We start from the raw sequence: 18,568 nt of genomic DNA on the forward strand, positions 1-18,568 counted from the left end.
GTAATTTTCGACCATTCCTGCTGCCTATAATGACAGCAAGAGTCGTTGAAACTGGTGAAAAGTTGGTACTTGTTTGCCCGGTTATTCTGTGATGCGTTTTTACTATGACAGCCTAAGCTGAATTTAGTACAATCAACAACGTTTATTAAGAGCGGGCTCAGTCGTTGCTTTCCTTGGAGCAAGAAAGAGCTTTCGACTTACATTCAGAATATCACTTGTCGTCCCAGCATGCCAACGGCATACCCAAATACCGCACAATTTGTATGAATACAGAGGGTTATTTTGTACGCTTACTATGTCGTGGGATTTTTTTTTTGTTAAAATTACGCATGGTATTCTATTCTTTACACCAATCAAATCTACCGACGTCTATAACCGACCGTCGCTGTAAGCGAAGTTGGTCTGTTGAAACCCTGTTAATCGCTGCCTCATTTTACTTCGTCGAAAATTTATAAACATAAAAAAGTAACCAAGAGTTGCCTGTTGCTATTTACATATACATATCGAATGGAGTCAAGTAATTGCTCTTATCCTCTCCAACATTTATCACCTAGAAGAATTAAATTTATTCTACCTCAAGCTAAGACATCGAATACTCGACTAAATTGAAGTATGCTTGTATAGAAGAACGTCTAGTACTCAAACGGGTACCTATAACGCGATAGGCATAGCCGCCTTTGTCTGCCATAATCAACGTTCATTGGAATCTGTAACCCTTCAACTCTGCCCACGTTTATCGATTCCTGCTGAGGCTCGTTTCGGAATACAACAGTAGTATAAGGCCGTTTCACTCGTCTAGAGATAATGCGGATTATATAAACTGCTTAACTCGTAAACAACGCATTTTCCTAAAACGCGTGAGTAGGTATTAGCTGAGTGAGAATCGTGACACGTACCTATCTAATTAAGCGAGTAGAGTTTCACGACTTTATACGTGTCAACTTGAAACTGATGATTGCTATACATATTGCGAACTGATAATGGAAGGGCTACGATATAACTTCGAATTTGGGTAATCCACGTTTCCACTATGAGCGGTGTGTTCTTGGCTTTTACGTCAATGGCTTGCCTTTACATAGAGAGAGCGATAGGCGTCATGCCACACTCTCAAATAAGGAATCCAAGACAACTTGTAGGAGATGCAGCTAGAGGCAACAGCGCCTCTGCAGATTGATAAAAGTGTTTTATTTGTATTACGTTTTCAACTAAGGTCGGTGTTTTAATGTTTGCCTTATCCCTGTTTTTTTTATTGGTCAATGTAAACCTTCGAAGACAACCTTTTCGTCTTCTTCTATAGATCTAACAGTTACCTTCTCCTAGGATTGGACACGTAAATTCATTTTTAGAAGGCTGTCACCAGCAAAGCACGAGTATGCTAGTCGAGAAGATATGATGGTATTCATTTCAGTCTAATTTTATTTAATTAAATTATTTCTTCATTGCTCTGGAAACGATTCTACGAGCTTCCCTAACTAAATTTTATTAATTAAATACGAAACTGTAGTCTCCATCATATACAATGGATCCATGTTAGCCGATACTGATGACTTTCAGCTAATTGTACGCACTCTGTGTCTGGCAGTGACGTGTCAGCACATTGTCGACTCATTTTTTCTTCAAACGATGATTACGTATCCTTCATCGATACTGCTGCTGAGTCACGATTCAGAGCTTGTTTAGGCGATAAAACTTAGAAAAATTTAACGATTCCGTGACACTTCTAACGGTTTATTAAGACCAACGGAACACGGATTGATCCACATATATATATATATATATATATATATATAGGGTCGTATAAGCGCAAAATGCTGTTGAGAGGCAAGCTTTAATCCGCTAAATCAAGACTAGACTTGTCGCGTTGAAAGGTTTACGCAGGTCTAAAATGCTACTTTTGGTTTACGCGATGCTATCGTTCATGTGCTTTGTGAATACTAAGGATCTGTGCACATCAGAGGTATGAAATTACTTTTGTAAAATTATCACGCGACTCCTCATCATAGCCATCCTGAGTGTATCCCGCATAGGAAATAGTGTTCACTAGAATGCCCATGAGCCTAATTCCAAATCACGCTAAAGCAACACCGATTGAATCTTTCTATGTTGATAAAATAAATCAGCTCAAAGGGCACGCGGTTCTACAACAGATATTGCACTTAAAGCTTATACATATATATATATATATATATATATTAGGTTTTTACTTGAGTAAATGTGGGACGTTTTTGTCTATACTTGGTATTAGAACCTTTATTGCTTTAACACTTATAAGGCCCTGAGACACCCCGTACGCATGCTCTTATTGTTTTTAAACAACACCAATGACTGATAAGATAATATACTGATCAAAGGAGCAACCAGCTAAAAACTGCAATGATAATAATACTAATAAGAAAATAATAATGATAAACTACAGAAATGTAGTATGAATAGTATTGAACATTGAGACAAAACATAAACGCCTTTTGCAGTTCTCGTTTTTCTTTTTGAAAAATATTAAAAAATTCTAAGCTCGTTTTCCAAAGCGAAATATGGTCAGGCCGTCCTACGCTTAACTTTATAACTTGCGGTTACGTCAGCCATGAATAAAAAAACACATTTGATCAAAAGGTTTAAGGCATATTTTGCTCGAGCTACTCTAATTACTAGAATTAATATGTCATACGATAACATTGATCTGTCACGACAACGTTTTCATTCAGATTTTCTAAAATGATAGCAATTGGTTTGCAGTAGCTGTTCTCATAATTATCATACCCATAATCCATATCTACCGTTTTTCGAACCCAGGTCAACATGATACAGCAAATACGTTGACAGTGAGATGTAAACACAATTTAGCTCAGGTACCCAGCCACATCAAATTTCGATTCGTACAACTTTAAAAAAGGAGAGCTGTGTGTTGGTTTGCCGCGCGGAGTAGTGTGACCCTGCTAAAATCACGCAAATGTAACAATGACCCAGCAGGCTAATCAACAGTAATATCACCTGCTTACCAGAAAACATATCCTCATCCCTGTACATTTGTGCTTTCATACTGGTAGGATTTAGTTACTCACAGCCAGGCGTGAACTGCTCTTTAAAAACTCATTCAGCGACAAATATGGCTTGGCTTAACGATCTTGTCGAAGGAACCAAACGCGCGTTCCTCTAGCAGACGCAAAAGCTAGCTAATAATCCGTCAAGAGCGGCCGCCCATGACACCCAGCGCTATCGCCAGTTCATACCTAGCCATTTACTTAAAGCAAAAAAACTTTATAGTTACGAATCAATAGTGCGTACACGATTGTCGCTAGCTTCCTGTCACAAATACATGAGGAAACCCCTTTTATAACAGATTTAGCTATCTCTGGCACCCTTTCGATGTTCAAAAAGATTTGTCAGCATTTCACTCAAGCCGGCGTCAACTCCTATATACATATACATTTGTGACCTTTTTGCTACCAAATAAAAATTCTTCGCGTACACATAAGAGTGCACCAGAATCTCAAATACGAGAAGACTATAATTAGTATCTTGTCAACGCCGTACTGAATACGTGGCAATATTTCGACATTAATTTTACTGTTTTACACGTTGAAACCAGAGAAACTACAAGACGATACACATTTGCACATCCAGTGTTTACCAGCTTGGTCAGATGTTGACAGTTGAGTTACGATGGCAACAACGACCAATGGTAACAAACGGTGAATTTATCCCGTTCACTAATATTTTAATTCGAAGTGAACCGATAGCGTTTTTTTTTTTAATATAATGTAATGCCGATATAGCTGTGTTTGTATTCCGGAGAGAGACGACCATTTTGAATGAGTATGGCGCTGTTGATTTCTATCTTACTTACAAAGTAGCTCTATTCAATTAAGAACTATGTGTTTATTGATTCCTAGCCAAATGGAAAATGTAAACAAGGTATATGTTTAAAGATGAACTATATAATACAGTTTTATGCGGCTATCTCTAAGCGAGGATAGTAATAAGGGGCATGACGTGGCTTTATAGCCGGACAATGTAAGAAATTTCATTTCAGGAAAGAACTATTGACCTGTTGCGGCAAGTGCTATCATATTAAGACTAACTAAATATACTTGGATAGGTACGTCAATACTGCTATCTTCAAAAGCGTCATCCAATGGCATGTGTCGGAACTTACGTGTGCCCTCAAATATCAGAAAATCAATCTGACGAAGAAGAACGTTTTAAGGAGAATATCGTCCGACTTCATAACGTGATCCGGTCTGTGCGCCTCCCTTTGTTTGTTCTAGTCGAAAAACACTTCTGGACTGTACTATTCACAATGGATATCGTGCTGGAATCGAACCGTTCCATCAAATTTATTGTTTCTGATGCCGTGATTAAAATTAATTAAACAAAAAAAAAAAAAAATCGCTACGAAAAGCGCTAGGATTAATTTACGAATAGTAAAAAGATAAACTAAAGTATGATCTTGACAATTTCTCGCACAGATCACAACCAGTCTACGGGCTGACTGCGGCAAACATGCGCCAACTGAAATGGGACGACCAATTAGAGCAAATGGCGAAAATAACCGCGCATCAGATCTGCGTCAATACCTACATCCAGCGCTTCTGCGAGGCAACGCCTAAGCATCTCGAAATGATCGGATCTAACGAACTTGTGCTGTCTGCTAACTTCAAACTTAGGATCAACGCGGACACTGTCATGGACAAGTGGTAGGCGACTGACAAACATTCTCGTCACAGTTATCATAATAATAGGTCAAAATTAATTTAGAGTTTTTTTTTTTTATTACATTTATTTTCGCTTTTGTTGAGTACTTTAAACTTTATAATATAATAGATCGTAAGTGTTTCATATATGACGTTCATTCGTTCATTTTTGGGTGGCACTGAAAATACTACATTCTCGTAGATAGACTCAAGTCAGAGTAGCAGGTTATGATGAGTACTCGACGCCCTATCAAAGCCTTCCAAGCAAAAGGCCAATTGGCTAAATCAACTGAACGAAAATTTAACATCGATCTATATTGAACCGCGTTGGATTTAGAAGGGTCGTTTGTAGCCTGTGCCTGATCAAAATGATTTTGGACGAAACGTTATGCTAATGAGCTAAAAAACAGGCCATAGGCACAAAATAATTTGCTATCGACTCGTACATAGAGATTGATCGAGAAATAGAGCCTAAAAAGTGACTGAACGGGAAATGGTCTTATGACAAGAGGCGCCAAATAGATTTGTCCATATATGCAATGAAATTGTTTCGCACAGACACCTTTTACATTACGGAATATATGATCCGAATTTCTGTATGGTCTATTTGTCTACCCTCGGGTCATAACAGCGACATCTTTCGTTGAGCGATTCCCTAGTCAGTTCTACAGAGAAATGAATCAAGACAGGACACCTCAGAATACAACTCAGCTTAACAGAAACGGCGTATGCGTGCACCTATGTCATGCTGAAACAACTATGTCGTGTTGCGTTTGTTGTAGGAGATGTCGTCGTTGTCGACAACGTTCGACACGTCGTTGCTTTTAAAACGGAGAGAAACAATGTACTCGATGTATACCCCATACAAAACCTAATCGGGCTGGTGAATTGGAAGCATAAGTATTCATATTGAAATTAGGCATCATTATGATAGTTATGTAGGTTTGAGTGTAGTCTAGCCGGCTTTGGTGGGCATAGTGTTATTGTTGTGGATAAAATGCAACTCGGATGTGCCGATATAGCAAGGATCAAAGCCTTTCTTCATGTATAATCCTAGGCTAGACAGAAAATCATTATAAAGAAAGCATGTTCTTCTCAGTGTTGTGACAAATTCACTGTTTCACCCTTCAACTTCATACGCTATTGATAATAAGTCACACTCAAGTCAAGGCGCTCGTTACTGCATACATAGAGCTAATATAATGTCAGCTAATATAAAGTTTGAAACTCTCTAACAGGTTTAAGAAGAGAATGGAATATAACGCGACTAACCTAATTCTGCCGTTCAACGGAAACAGATCAATACAGCCAGTGGCGCAAATACTTTCCGCTGAGACGCACAGCATCGGCTGCGCGTACCTACAGGCAAATAACCGAGGCCTTCAGGTATCCATTTTTACACAGTTAATATTCATCTAAGATTCTACTATTCGGCGAGGAGAAGTTGATAACGTTGACCAACTTAAAGTAACTTCGCTCATTCAACTCCAGTCAAACAGCAGTTATTGCTAACAAAACCAAATCTGATATCTATCTATCCATCTATCTATATATTGATCTAATAATGACCTGTCTGAAGTTCAAACGGGAATTAAAAGACAAAATTAGATAGCACGCATTAACAGGTACCTAATTAAAGTTTCCGTTGATCGTACCTGACCGCAAACAGGGATGAGTCTGGGCTAGTGTTTAGTATTCTGCAATCACAAACGATTTCGACTAATCGTACCCTTATTCCCTAGTGTCATCTGTCCTAGCTTGCTTAACGGCAAGCGCGCTATTCGCTGTCGAGCGATGATTTGTGATCATTTTTGTTGAGCCAGCGTGATGACATCGTTGCTTGTTTTGCAAATGTCCTTTTCAGCTACTTGTAGTCTGCAAATATGCCCCTGCTGGTGCGAATGTAGGCATGAATGCGTTCATTGTAGGTCCCCAGGGAAGCCAATGTCCGGTTAACACAAGCCGGACCCCTGAGGGTCTTTGCAACTAGGATCAAACCACAGTGTTTTCGTCTTTATCCTTTTTTACTTGCCTTTTTGTCTTCTGAGGTAGCAAATTAGCCATCGGACTAAGAAGCTCCAACATTACCGCATCAAATCTCCCATTCCTGTAAAAGGTAAATAAATATACACGCGTAAAATGATTATCGTCTGGCCTACCAGGTTTTCTGTTCAATGCTAGTGTCATTTAATGGTAATTGAAATTCCAGTCGTGTTTTCAAGTTGTTCATTAGGCATATTTATTTGATAATGGTGGAAATGCTTGTTAAGGTAGTTATTGTAGATATCTGATGGAATGGCCAACGCGGTATAGGATGCAATGCTTGAAACATTAAGTAATTTTTTTTCGCTTCACAGGAAAAAGCACTTTTCATCCTGTTGATATTTTGGATCTTGCAAATATAGAAATCCTCGAGACAAGGTTCCAGTGTGCCCATATTTGCCCACTTTGAACACTGAGTGTTTACGAGTGGCACAAACTTTGCAAGCCTACATATACATTTTACCATTGCAAGTCGCGGTTAAACTCTAACTGGAATAGTTTTATATTCAACCTTTCTAAAGCAATAAAAAGGCTGTAGAAGTTTTTCAGGTCAGCATCTATGAAACGTACAGGTACTATCTCGCAAACCTTTAAGACACGGCGATGTTCTGTGTCTTTAACGAGATAATCCAGACTAATGTTATTATAGCTATTATATATGACAAATACAAGGATAGTTAGAACAGCTCAAAGCATGCTTTGCTTCTTAAGAATCATGCGGAACGTAAAGTAACTAAGTTTAACTTGTTCATTTTTGTATTCACTCATAGGAAGCTTATACGGGAGAATCTACAGTCAATTTCAAACAAATATAATCTCTATGAATATATTAATAAAAAAAAAAAAAAGACCACACGCCTCTATGATAAATAAGCGGTAGTTTATTGTAGTTTGAGATCTAGGTCATATAGCAGTTTAAAAATTACGCGACGCCAATTTTATCGGTAATAGATCTACCGTTTACCGCGGTCAGTTTAAGCTAAGAAATAACTGTGGGCGTCCAGGAGTGAATATATACATTGGTTAAATGCTTCTGAGCAGTAGACATGTTGTAGCCGACGATACTACAGAAGCCTCCGCACTGATTCCCCTCTGGTAACCCAGCACCTAATTGTTCATCTAGTAACAAAACGGCGAGTTTATTGTCAGACTGATTACAACAATCAGTTGCCCGGCGCAATTGCCGTAAGGCTCTTGTGATTTCGAGGATATGCTTCTTACGGACGCTGTGCATAAAATGAATGCCGATGATTCCTAATTACATGGTATTTCTGCGATCCTCTATTGACGCGCTTGCGTGGTACTGCGAGGGTAATGATATGTTAAGCTCGGTCCTAGATCTAGTTTTGTCTGCCTATGTTTATTGTAGAAGCTCTAGTCGTCTAGAAGTTGTTAGCTAGTGAATTGCGAATGTATCCTAAACTCGCAGGGATGGCAAAGCTGATACGTAGCCAAACATTGCAGTTATGGTACGAATGGAATACGAAGGAAATGTCCCATACACATGTACTACAAAGGCACATCGCCGGATAGGATTCAGAATGAAATTTCCTTAGGATTCTAGTTGTGGACACTAATGCAATATATGACGTATTTAAGTAATCTGTCGTGTTTAGACCTACCGGCTTCCGGTATAAGTGTTAGTAGATAGACAACTTAGTAGACATAAATACAATGGATCAGTGCTAAACATAGCAAACTACACACGTAGCAATCTATAAGAGTTTTTCTCTATATGCTGATATAAATATATATATACATATATATGCTTCGCTAACAAGCACGCATGCCCTTTTTTATAAATAAATATTAATGTTAAGTTGTGTTTTTTGGAAAGCATTAATGTGTACTGTCCCAATACAATTTCAGATGTGTCGGATAGTTTTGGTTGTGAACATACACTTAATGTACTGATTTTCCAAGCTGCAATCTAATGACCAACTTGCCTGCTAAGATTGAATTAAAAGATCTACGGAAATACACAACAGTGCGTTTACATCCCATGACAGATCGTTCCTAAAGCTGACGTAAATGTTCTGGATGTTTGTTTTTCCTGCCTGTTATACACTACGTCAAGTTGAGTGCACTTGCTTAAATAATTAGTTCAGACTTACATTTGTTTCTCTCTTGATCCTGATTAAGTGATTTTTCTACCGCGTTGCAGATGCTGATAATCTCAACGAGCAACTCCTTGCATACACCTGGGACACCAATACACAGCTCTTAATTTACAACCAGTTATGAGCGATAGTGGTTGGCATTTGAATGATCAAGAGCATAATTCTCCTTCATTGTTAGGACGTTATTGTATAAAGAAGAAAACATGTATAGACACTTACCCACTATAATCCTATAGCAGCCCTTTTAAGCTTTTTGGATTTTTTTTTAAGTTTTCCTTAAAGGCTACGTCAATATGAATCTTAGAGTTTCGTTGCAGTTCAAAAAGATGCATAGATAGTTATAAAAGTATTTGTTGGTTATTTCGAAAACGTTTGCAAAAATATCTCTACTTACAGAACAGGTTTAAAAAACCAAAGTAAGGAAAACATTTATCCTGTATTACTTCAAAAATACATGCAGATTTTTTTTAGTTGAGTTTCAACTTAATCTTAAATTTAAAAAAACAGGCCCGTCAAAGTTTTGCTATGTCACTTATTAACTTAAAGAACTCAATTGATCTTAAGAAACGAGCAGATAAGCGTTTAACTTTATTTTTTCTATTATAGCATGATGTTCTCTATGTCAATGCGGTTTAGGTACTTCATCAAGAACTGGCTAATTATTGAAATATTGCTCCATAATGTGACTTCCAGACTTGTTCATACATTTACCCATAGTTACAGATGGGGGAGGGTGAAATCAAGGTGGAAGTGCATTTTTCAAATTTCTAGGAAACGGTTGGTAACAATCTGGAAGTGCGAAGTCTGAGTTTACTTTAGGATACTTTTAGGGATCTTTAGGATACTTAGGGAGTATGGCCACGGATGTTTGCTCATACGATGTAAAGCTGTAAAAGGCCACTGAATCCCGACCTCCTGAGACAAAGAGGGAGGTCAAGCAGGCGGAGAAAAGGTGGCCGAAAGAAGTTCAAAACTCAGCGCATAAATAAACACCTTTGAGGGTCTACCGCATTAGAACACGCTTTACTTCACGAGAATAAGCAAAATTACAACACTTAGACTGTGTAAGCCTTGCAGCTTTGTTTTTGCTCATAACGCGCCCGTGTCCTCAGGCTTCGTTTCTCTAGAAACTTTGGATAACCGGTCGAGTGATACATGTTAGTTCGTTCATTGAGAATTGAGATCTATCTCTGTGACTTGCCACTTTGCGCAAGAGCAGCCTTCTCTAAAGACGCTCATCGTACAAATGGGATATTTTGCGAATATCCTTTTGCGAAGTTTAACATAAGCACAGGTAAGATACGAACATTTCCTGCTGGGATCTAGATAAATCATTCATTCATCACTATCTAAACTAATCTATAGCTATACTAGAAGGAATCTGGCAGAATAATTTAGAAACACATGAAAATTTTATAATAGTTAAAAACACGAACTGGGTTTAAACATTTGCTGCGAATTCTGTCTACTTTCTCCTCGTTCTTACTATTTTCATTCATATGAAAGAAAAAAAGTACCCTTGGAAACTCTTGACCGAAAAGTAGCTTGACGCTAAAGATTCGCGTCTGTATAATTTTTGAAATTACTCCTATAATGGGTCTACCTAAGTTTGAATGGCTTTAACTTTCGGAAAGCTAAGAAATCACCTTACGAAAGTTGTATCTAATGCACCACAAAAAGCTTCCGATGAGGTATATTCACTACGTACAGGTCAACATTCAGATAGATTGTATGAAAAATGAAATGCGATGGCCACTTTGTTTTCTATCCATTTTGAGTCCTATTCCTTTTCAAGATTTCGAAAATCTATGAAATCTGGAAATCATCATAGTAGTCTGCAACTTTTAATCTGTACAGCGTTGAAGGCTCAAAACAAACCTGAACGTAGTAAAAAAACAACGCTGTAAATTTGAAGACATTGGATTGATGCTGCTTAAAGTTTCCGGAATGTTCTATATAGTATTAATTTCAATGTACAATAAAGTTACTACTATGAGTGCCAGCCTTATCGTAACTTGTTTTTATTTAGTGATTTTTTTTCCTTAAAAATGCAATTTGAACACTTTTGTAAAAAAAAAAGTATCTTGGAAAATTGTACCTAACATGTCCGGTGTTTCTTTTTTTTTCTAAAAATTTCGATTTCAACAGAAATATATTTGCAGCATTTATTTCACATATGAAATAAATTATCTATTTTGCATTTTAATTTTAGTTTTCGTATAGTTTCGTGAAGGGCAGTCGCTTTGTTGGCTGCAACCAGTTATCAAATGCGTAATCACTTTCGTGGATGTCGATTACATGGAAGGTATATGCAGGCCGGGGTTTGTCTGAATAATTTCGTTCACTTTTATGCACCACACGGCCGTCAATAAGCACAAGCCCACCAGCAGGAACTTCTACCGGGACAAATTCGTCAGGACGAAAACTACGCTGTTCGCCCGTGAACTTGAGCAGCGTGCCTTCACCTTGAGAACGTACCATACGACGCGTTACATTTTCGGTCTTATGTGAGCCTGGGATGTACCACAGGCAGCCATTTTCGGGCATTGCTTGATCGATCGCAAACCACAGGCCAACAAGCTTGCAGGGGTCATTATACAAGAAGGTGCGATCCGTGTGGGGAGTTACTTGTGCGCCAATGTTCGGATGCTTAAAGATATACATTGACTGGACAATAGCTGGCTGAACAAACCCTAAACGACGCACCAACTGCTTGATCGGTGATTTGAATGATATTTTTCGAAATACTGGTGAATCCCAGTGAAGCGCATGACCAATTTTGTTCAGAGATCGGTCTTTGGGAACAATCAAGTTTCCTCGGCTGTCTAAAGCGTCCTCTTCAAAGAAGAAGCTGATACGGTCGGCCGAGTTTAAAAAATACTCGTCGTGCAGTTTCACCTGGTCATATGTCGTTTTGAACGCGGCTTTTTCCTGTTTTGAGACATCAAGACCGTTAATGAGTCTAGCAATTTCATCCTTGATTTGGTAGAGTTCCTCAGTGCTAAGAAACTTCGGAATTACAACACAGCCTTCTTGCTCAAACTTCATCAAGTATTCTTGCAAGTCTTCCATATTGAAACTTTTATTGTCTAAACAAAATTATTACGGTGTGTATTGTCAGCAACGTTCAGTCGCTCTCTCGTCGCTGGAGTAACTTATATAAAGTGTAACCATTATCCACTACAATTTGTTTGCCAACGAGTGCAGCGCGAGCCATTGACGACAGCGACTCTTTTTCGCGTCCTATTATTCGTTCTTAAGCGACTCGCTCTTTTCCTGTTCGCTTGGTGTTTCTGCCCAACACTCCTGGCTTGTTGTGTTCCTCTAGCGTTGAACATCGCCTGCGTCGTCCATCCAGAGGAAACAACGGCGTCCTCTCTGGTTAGTCGGCCATTTCTTCTTATTACTGTGTTTACACGCAGAGGCCGTGCGCGTCGCACAGAGACTAAGGAAACAGGAAAATAATAATCCCATGAACAGTTGCGTTATCGCAACAGGTAAGGGAAAGGCTAACAGTGAGTAACAATTAATCATTAAAGTATGATGACCGATACGACGTTAAATCGGGCTGACAAGATAATAGAACACACTAATCTACCGTCAATGGACATATTCGTGATTAACGAAGAGTTAAAAATGATTTAAAAAATCCGTTTTTAATGAATTGATCCATAAATAAAAAGACATATAAATTGATCTATTATCTCATACAAGTTGTGGGTATAAATCGGGCTCAAGCCCGAAATTCGGTATTCTATCTACAGAACATTCAGTGCTGTTGTAGGTGCTGTTGCCAGTGAACATCGGATACGAAGAAAGTTCATTATACATCCAATTATCACGGGTTGGCTTGGGAAAAAGGTGGAAAAATTACTAACAAATAAAACGGATAAAACCGAAAATGTTCTAGGCGTTATTTTTCCACAGAATCTTATTTTCCCTAAAATATATTCCCTAAAAAAGAAGATTTTGAAGTAAGGCTTATTTAAAGAGCACAAAGACAAAAATGTTTCTTTACTTTGCCCCAACGTAGGTACACATGTACTTCTAATAAGTCACACAAGGTTTTGTACTGCACGACATTTTGACTTTAGTTGCTACTGTAGTCGATATCTAGCGACTCGATAAGCAAGAGAGCTATCGTAAACATATTTATTGAAGTATTCTCAAGTTTCAGTTAAAATGTTCTTTAAAAACTACTTACCACTCTCAGTTATAGTAATATAGAGAATATTTTTCAGTAACTTTTATGACACAAATTTTAAGAATATGAAAAATCACCGAAGGATGTCATAATAAAAATACTTTCTACGGTCACTTTTTATTGAAAGTATCAGTATCTCGACGATTTTGAATTAAATATAACTTTGAATTTCGACTCTCGCCAGAAAATGCACAGCGGATATGCTGCTAGATTGCGCGCCGGCAAATATTTCCCTTAAACTTCATTTTTTTCGAGATTAACTAAAAGAATTGATCTCCTAATTACCTCTACGTATACAAAATTTAACTTAACTTGAAAGGTTCGTCTATTTTCCTCGCCCATGAGTGGGAGGAAATGCTGAGGGTACCAAAGAAAGGAGGTATTTAATAAATGCGCGCGTATCTGGTGCGTAGGACAAGACATTCGCAACAGGCACACATAATATATATACATATTTGTCAATTAATTGAAACCATATTTGGCCAAATAGATTTATTAATAACCAGGAATTGCGCTCACTTGGGAGAAGCCATATGTTCAGAACTCAAGTGTGTTTAATAGATTTAATTACCACGGTATAAGACTTGATGAATTTATCGATCCTGCATATTCATCTATCCGTTAATATACTAGTTAATTCTGAGCTATTACAGTAAAAAAGCGGTTAGGAACGTGCTCCTTAATATAACCGTTACTTGAATAAAAAAAAGTTTGGCAACCTAAAGCTTTCCTGCTCTGCGATTTATAATGAGTGAGTCTTAAACGATTTTGTTTGATTCCTTTAGCCACGCTTTAGTACTGCAGCTAAAAGGCCAATAGCCATTCCGACGTGCTAACAACGAGGAACATTTTCCTTACTCGCTGTATCGTTTATTGAGAGGTTGTAACTTTTTCCAGAATATGCGTGTAAGCCGATGAACTGCCTTAACATGGAGCAAAGGTTAAGAACGCGTACAAGTCTCTAGATTCGATCCCAATTCCCCTTTACGACAGCTCCCTCTTATCTTCAAAGAATCCAACGGCTATGAATCTTTAAAAGCGCGAACGATCCCGGACATCAACTCCGTATGTTACAACACTATTCCAAAGGTTATCCACCAAAAATTACCTTCCAGAGATACATCGGCGATACCCGCCAAGCTGTGATGCACACGTGCCTCCTTAGAATATAAGTAATAAACAATCAAATAAATAATTTTACATCTATATCTATATACAATTAAACGAGAGTTTATATATCCTTCTGACACAATTGCATTGCTTATATGTCATAGACAAATAATCGAAAAAAAAAAAGATTTTTAATTGTTTTTCCGTTAAGCTCATATAATTTTCACCACTATGATACCGTTAATATACTCAACGAAGTATCATCCCAACTATAGCTTTGCTTATCACTTATCATCAAAATCGCCGGATAGGTCGTGGTACAAAAGGTACAAATGTCAGGGTCCAAAGAGCTAGACACATAACAATAGTTCCACAAAAACAATCAACCAGTAAGACGAATCGTGCCTTACGGGTTATTTAGGAGCACAGGAAATGGTACAAAATTGCGTTATTAAACCCTGGACATACGATTGCATCAAAGATTCGTTGAAACTGTCGCGCTTTTTCAAGAGTAGCATTCTGCCGGCGACTTTGCTCTGAAATAAAGGCTTTCAAGAAACTTCACAGCGACAAATATTGTTCTTCATGCAAGTATTTCTTTACCATTATGCTTCACTTCAGAGACGTCTGACACCGCACACAGCAGCACGAGTTTTGGGTGACATCGATAGAAGGTAAGGCTCTTCGTAGAACTTTGGAGTGACGCTCTTTGGTGAGGAAATCATAAGGCACCTGAACGACGGCAGAAGATTTTGATGTACGTTTTTCAGAGAATGGGCATTGTAAAAGGTACATGGAAAATCGATAAAAATAATGTAGAAAAAGTAGAGACTGAAAAACAGGGCCGAAATCAGCACGGAGTACCGGGGCGATGTAGTGTTGATTCAAATGATTGTTTTCATCGGTCGTTCAGTAATCGAATGTGCCTTTCGACATTGCCTAGTTATTGCGACATTTCCATTGAATAAACATTTCCTGTCGTTATTTTAGCATAAACCTAACCGTTTTAGTTTTCTAAGAGAAATACTAAGTTAACTTAGCAGTCGAGATCTAAAGGTCTAGTTCGGGCGCCTCGAACTCGGTGATCGAGGCCGATCATCAGGCACATTTAGTAATCATCAGGTGTGGTCTCGTGCGTAATTTTAGGTGTAAGTGATAATAATAATAACTAAACAAGTAGACTGACTTATTACTAAGACGTTTATTTCCGTTTATTTCATATATTATATTTTTTACTTATTAATTACGAATGACGGGTTTTATTAAAATCGTCAGTGTCCTTAGTATAGATCCACCAGTTGAAATAGCTCACTTGTATCATCGACAAAGAAGCTGCATTGCGGTCCAGTTTGGATCCTCAGTTGTGGCCTTATGAAATGTAATAGCTTGCAATATATCGCGTCTTTTATACTTAATTTTAGGGCCTCTTATCCAAAATAGCTATGCACAAGCATGCGATGTTGTTCTTGATTGAAGAGGTACGAAGAGACACAGACGCTATGGATTAATAATTAAAAGCTTGCGATCGTTTTCCTTAGCCCTGCGCGTAAGCGACGGTTGATAGCATACAGCCATTGTTTAAGCGGCGGACAACTTTTTTCAGGCCACAAAAGCGCTATCTGTTTAATATTTAAATAACGTTACTGGTACTTTACAGGCTGGCACGCAGCGATAATACCAAATATACTACAATCAACAAGTAAATATACTACTGTAGGTTTTCTGCAGAAATGTTTGCCTTCGAATCCTGAATTATCTGTCCTGAATCCCCTGAATGATATGGAGTGATTCGTGCACGTCGCTGCATGATATCGAGTTACCTGCCATCTGAGTAGCTATACGCAGCCAGTAGAAAGAGGTTCCTTTTTGGTTGGAAAGGCTCCGATATGTTTCATGTAAAACGCTGCTTGAAGTAAGGTGTAATTCTGCATCAATTGTCTAGTTCTAAACGCTGATGTGCCTTTATCGATCAAAGTCTAATTTAAACAATGCATAACAAGTCTGGGAACAACGTAGAATGAGAAAAATGTAATTTGGTTTTTGGTATTACATAAAAGTATAGACGACAAACTTCAATTGTTTAAGAGCTTGACAAGTTCATTTGAAGTGCGGACGACTACGAAGACGTCTGTTGTTGACGGCACCTGAAAAGATAACTCATAGCCTAACAGTGACTTACAGAACGCGGCTTAAGTAATTGCCCCTCGAGACCTGGTTTAAATTATGGTCTATGCTGCATCTCTACAGACAAAATACAGCTCTCGTACGATGAGTTCAAATTGTATGATGGCTTTCCAACTGATGGGTATATTACAAACGTCCATTACGTCCAAACAAATTAATCCAATTTGAGCGGACGACTCTTAAAATATAAATCTACGAATACTATACTTTACCAACGAATATTAGATCGATTTAAAAGTTTATTTTTTAGCCGTTTCGGTTCACTATAAAGATTCGAATAAGTTAACACATCCTAGTTCAGGTAGTACCCTTTACTTTCTACAACTTTCTTCCATCTTTCTGGCGGCAGCCGATCTAATAAATCTAAGTAAAAAGGCTTCACATTTAGAAGCGATGCATTTTTTGATTCACTCGTAAATTTCGGTCCCTGTTTGAGACCACGTTGCATTGACTGACCTAAATGATATTCAATGGAACGATGTCCGGATTGTATGTTCGATGAAGTAGGGTTTTTCATTGGAGAACTGTTAGCGTTTGTTAGGTTATTAAAGAAATACGCAACGTAACGTTGTCATGCCCCAGCATCATTTTTTACTGCCATTGGCCGGTATCAAGCTTTTTTTTCCGACCAAATTCATCACCCAAACAAATACATTGATTTGCATAACAGTCTTAGGTTTAAGAAGTTTCTAGTATAACACTCTATATGCAATATAACATATACTAGAAAATATATGCCCAATACCCTATAAGCAATATTATATATACCCAATCTTGGATAGTCTGTACAAGTCTGCTAAACACACAACTTTTAACCAAGAATATTTTTCCATTGCGTCGAAGTGAAAGACTCGAATCAGTCGCCATTTTGGGGGTGTCGCACAGAATCAATCTCTCATCGCCGGCAAGGATCTTGTGTGTAAAGGTGATGTTCTTTTCTATCGTGTAAGCAACGAAAGGTATATTATCAAGTAGTTTTCTCATCATTCTCATACGAGAATCTGCTTTCCCTCCTTTTTCGATCTTTCTTAGCGCGTCGAACGATTTACAGCAGTTATCTGAATAACTTCCAGCCGTGCAAAGAGTTCCTAGATCCTAAAGAGCGCCCGCAGTTAGTTGTCACGCGCTTCCTCTCCTCCATTCGGAACGTGCTTTGACGTGCAAGTTGAAATCTTCCATTCAAAACCAGTTAAACCAAACTGGTAAATGGTAACGCTGGGTTGCTTTGTTTTCGATTTCGGAGAAAATATTTTTGTTTCGGCGCCACTGTTCATGCATAAAAAAGTGAAGCCGACAATATCGAATCATTATTTCGAAAGGCAGCATATTAGCGAAAACAACGGAGCACACACACCTCACAGCTAAAACGATTGTTCCAGTCAGACATGATTAATCGGTGTGATGCTAGCCCCAGTTGTCGGGTCCAGTGAAAACTTACTGCTCAGCTTCTATCTGTGTAATACAAGTTAAAGTAAAACTTGACGCTTCCTCCAATACAACGAAACTTTGCATTCTTTTACCTAAATGGTTTTCTACTTAGCAGTTGTATAGCCGGATGGCCATGACATTATTTACCTCTCTCAAGACATACCGACCGAGGTTTCGCTACAAGGAGCTCTTTAAACATGAAATACATAGTCAACTCTTTTTCAGGCCATCTAGAACGTAAATGGTTAAAATCATCAACCTGTAACAAACAGATAGCGCCTAAAGCATAAGCGTGTTTTATCTGTCATCATATATTTGTGTGCAACCATGACCTCTAATGATTTTTCAAAGAAAAGGGTCTTTGTCTATTTAAAAGATATGTGAACTCTAGAATAGTACATTACCTTTATGATAATTATACGGCAATATGTAGGAAAATGATCATGGTGCTAGTTTTCTTCATTGTACACATTTTAGGTGCTATGAAGAGATCAGAAAACTAGTAATAGTCAAGTCTCTAATGCAGGCCTTTCCACTGACTGCGTAGTGATTTCCAAATTAACAAAAGGCCATAACGGGCTGTCTAGAGGTACGATGCTTAGCAACCGTTATCGGAGAGCGTTGCCCGAAACGGAAGTATCTACCATATTAGAGTTAGCATTAAATGACAGTATCACCAGTAAAAAGTCTAAATTATATTTCCTATGAACGCCATCATCTCTTTTTACAACGAATCCCATATGTCTGTTTTCGTAGGCGTCTTATGGATTATATGCCCCAGTCGCTTA

General features: G+C 38.2%; 2 protein-coding genes across 7 annotated transcripts; one reads left to right on the forward strand and one right to left on the reverse strand.

The window, feature by feature from the left end:
* Nucleotides 1-1,799: 1,799 nt before the first annotated feature.
* On the forward strand, nt 1,800-10,999 carry LOC111249822 (cysteine-rich venom protein-like). 6 transcript variants are annotated; one of them, XR_015326475.1, is made up of 6 exons: nt 1,800-1,957; nt 4,097-4,236; nt 4,467-4,694; nt 5,930-6,077; nt 6,556-6,807; nt 8,899-10,999. XR_015326475.1 is itself a non-coding variant. In XM_086987189.1 (5 exons), the coding sequence occupies exons 1-5, from the start codon at nt 1,886-1,888 to the stop codon at nt 8,959-8,961; spliced, it is 651 nt and encodes a 216-aa protein (XP_086843315.1). In that variant the 5' UTR covers nt 1,800-1,885; the 3' UTR covers nt 8,962-10,999. The 6 variants fall into 6 exon arrangements, 2 of the variants coding, with proteins under 2 accessions (XP_086843315.1, XP_086843314.1); XR_015326474.1 differs by lacking the exon at nt 8,899-10,999 and adding an exon at nt 7,049-8,553; XR_015326476.1 differs by lacking the exons at nt 1,800-1,957; nt 8,899-10,999 and adding exons at nt 3,614-3,679; nt 7,049-8,553.
* Nucleotides 10,852-12,314, reverse strand: LOC111249821 (phytanoyl-CoA dioxygenase domain-containing protein 1 homolog). Its single transcript, XM_022804184.2, has one exon. It carries the CDS (start codon nt 11,924-11,926, stop codon nt 11,063-11,065), a length of 864 nt encoding a protein of 287 aa, XP_022659919.1. The 5' UTR covers nt 11,927-12,314; the 3' UTR covers nt 10,852-11,062.
* Nucleotides 12,315-18,568: the final 6,254 nt, after the last annotated feature.

Source organism: Varroa destructor, unplaced genomic scaffold, assembly GCF_002443255.2.
Source record: "Varroa destructor unplaced genomic scaffold, Vdes_3.0 BEIS01000004.1, whole genome shotgun sequence".
Classification (NCBI taxonomy): Eukaryota; Metazoa; Arthropoda; class Arachnida; order Mesostigmata; family Varroidae; genus Varroa; species Varroa destructor.

Excerpts from the sequence above, each read along its gene's own strand:
- LOC111249822 (XM_086987188.1), top strand. The coding sequence starts at position 1,886 with ATGCTACTTTTGGTTTACGCGATGCTATCGTTCATGTGCTTTGTGAAT. Across the intron at positions 1,958-4,096 it reads AGGATCTGTGCACATCAGAG|GTACGTCAATACTGCTATCT; the intron begins GTATGAAATTAC and ends ATACTTGGATAG. Across the intron at positions 6,078-6,555 it reads CAAATAACCGAGGCCTTCAG|CTACTTGTAGTCTGCAAATA; the intron begins GTATCCATTTTT and ends TGTCCTTTTCAG.
- LOC111249821 (XM_022804184.2), bottom strand. The coding sequence starts at position 11,926 with ATGGAAGACTTGCAAGAATACTTGATGAAGTTTGAGCAAGAAGGCTGT.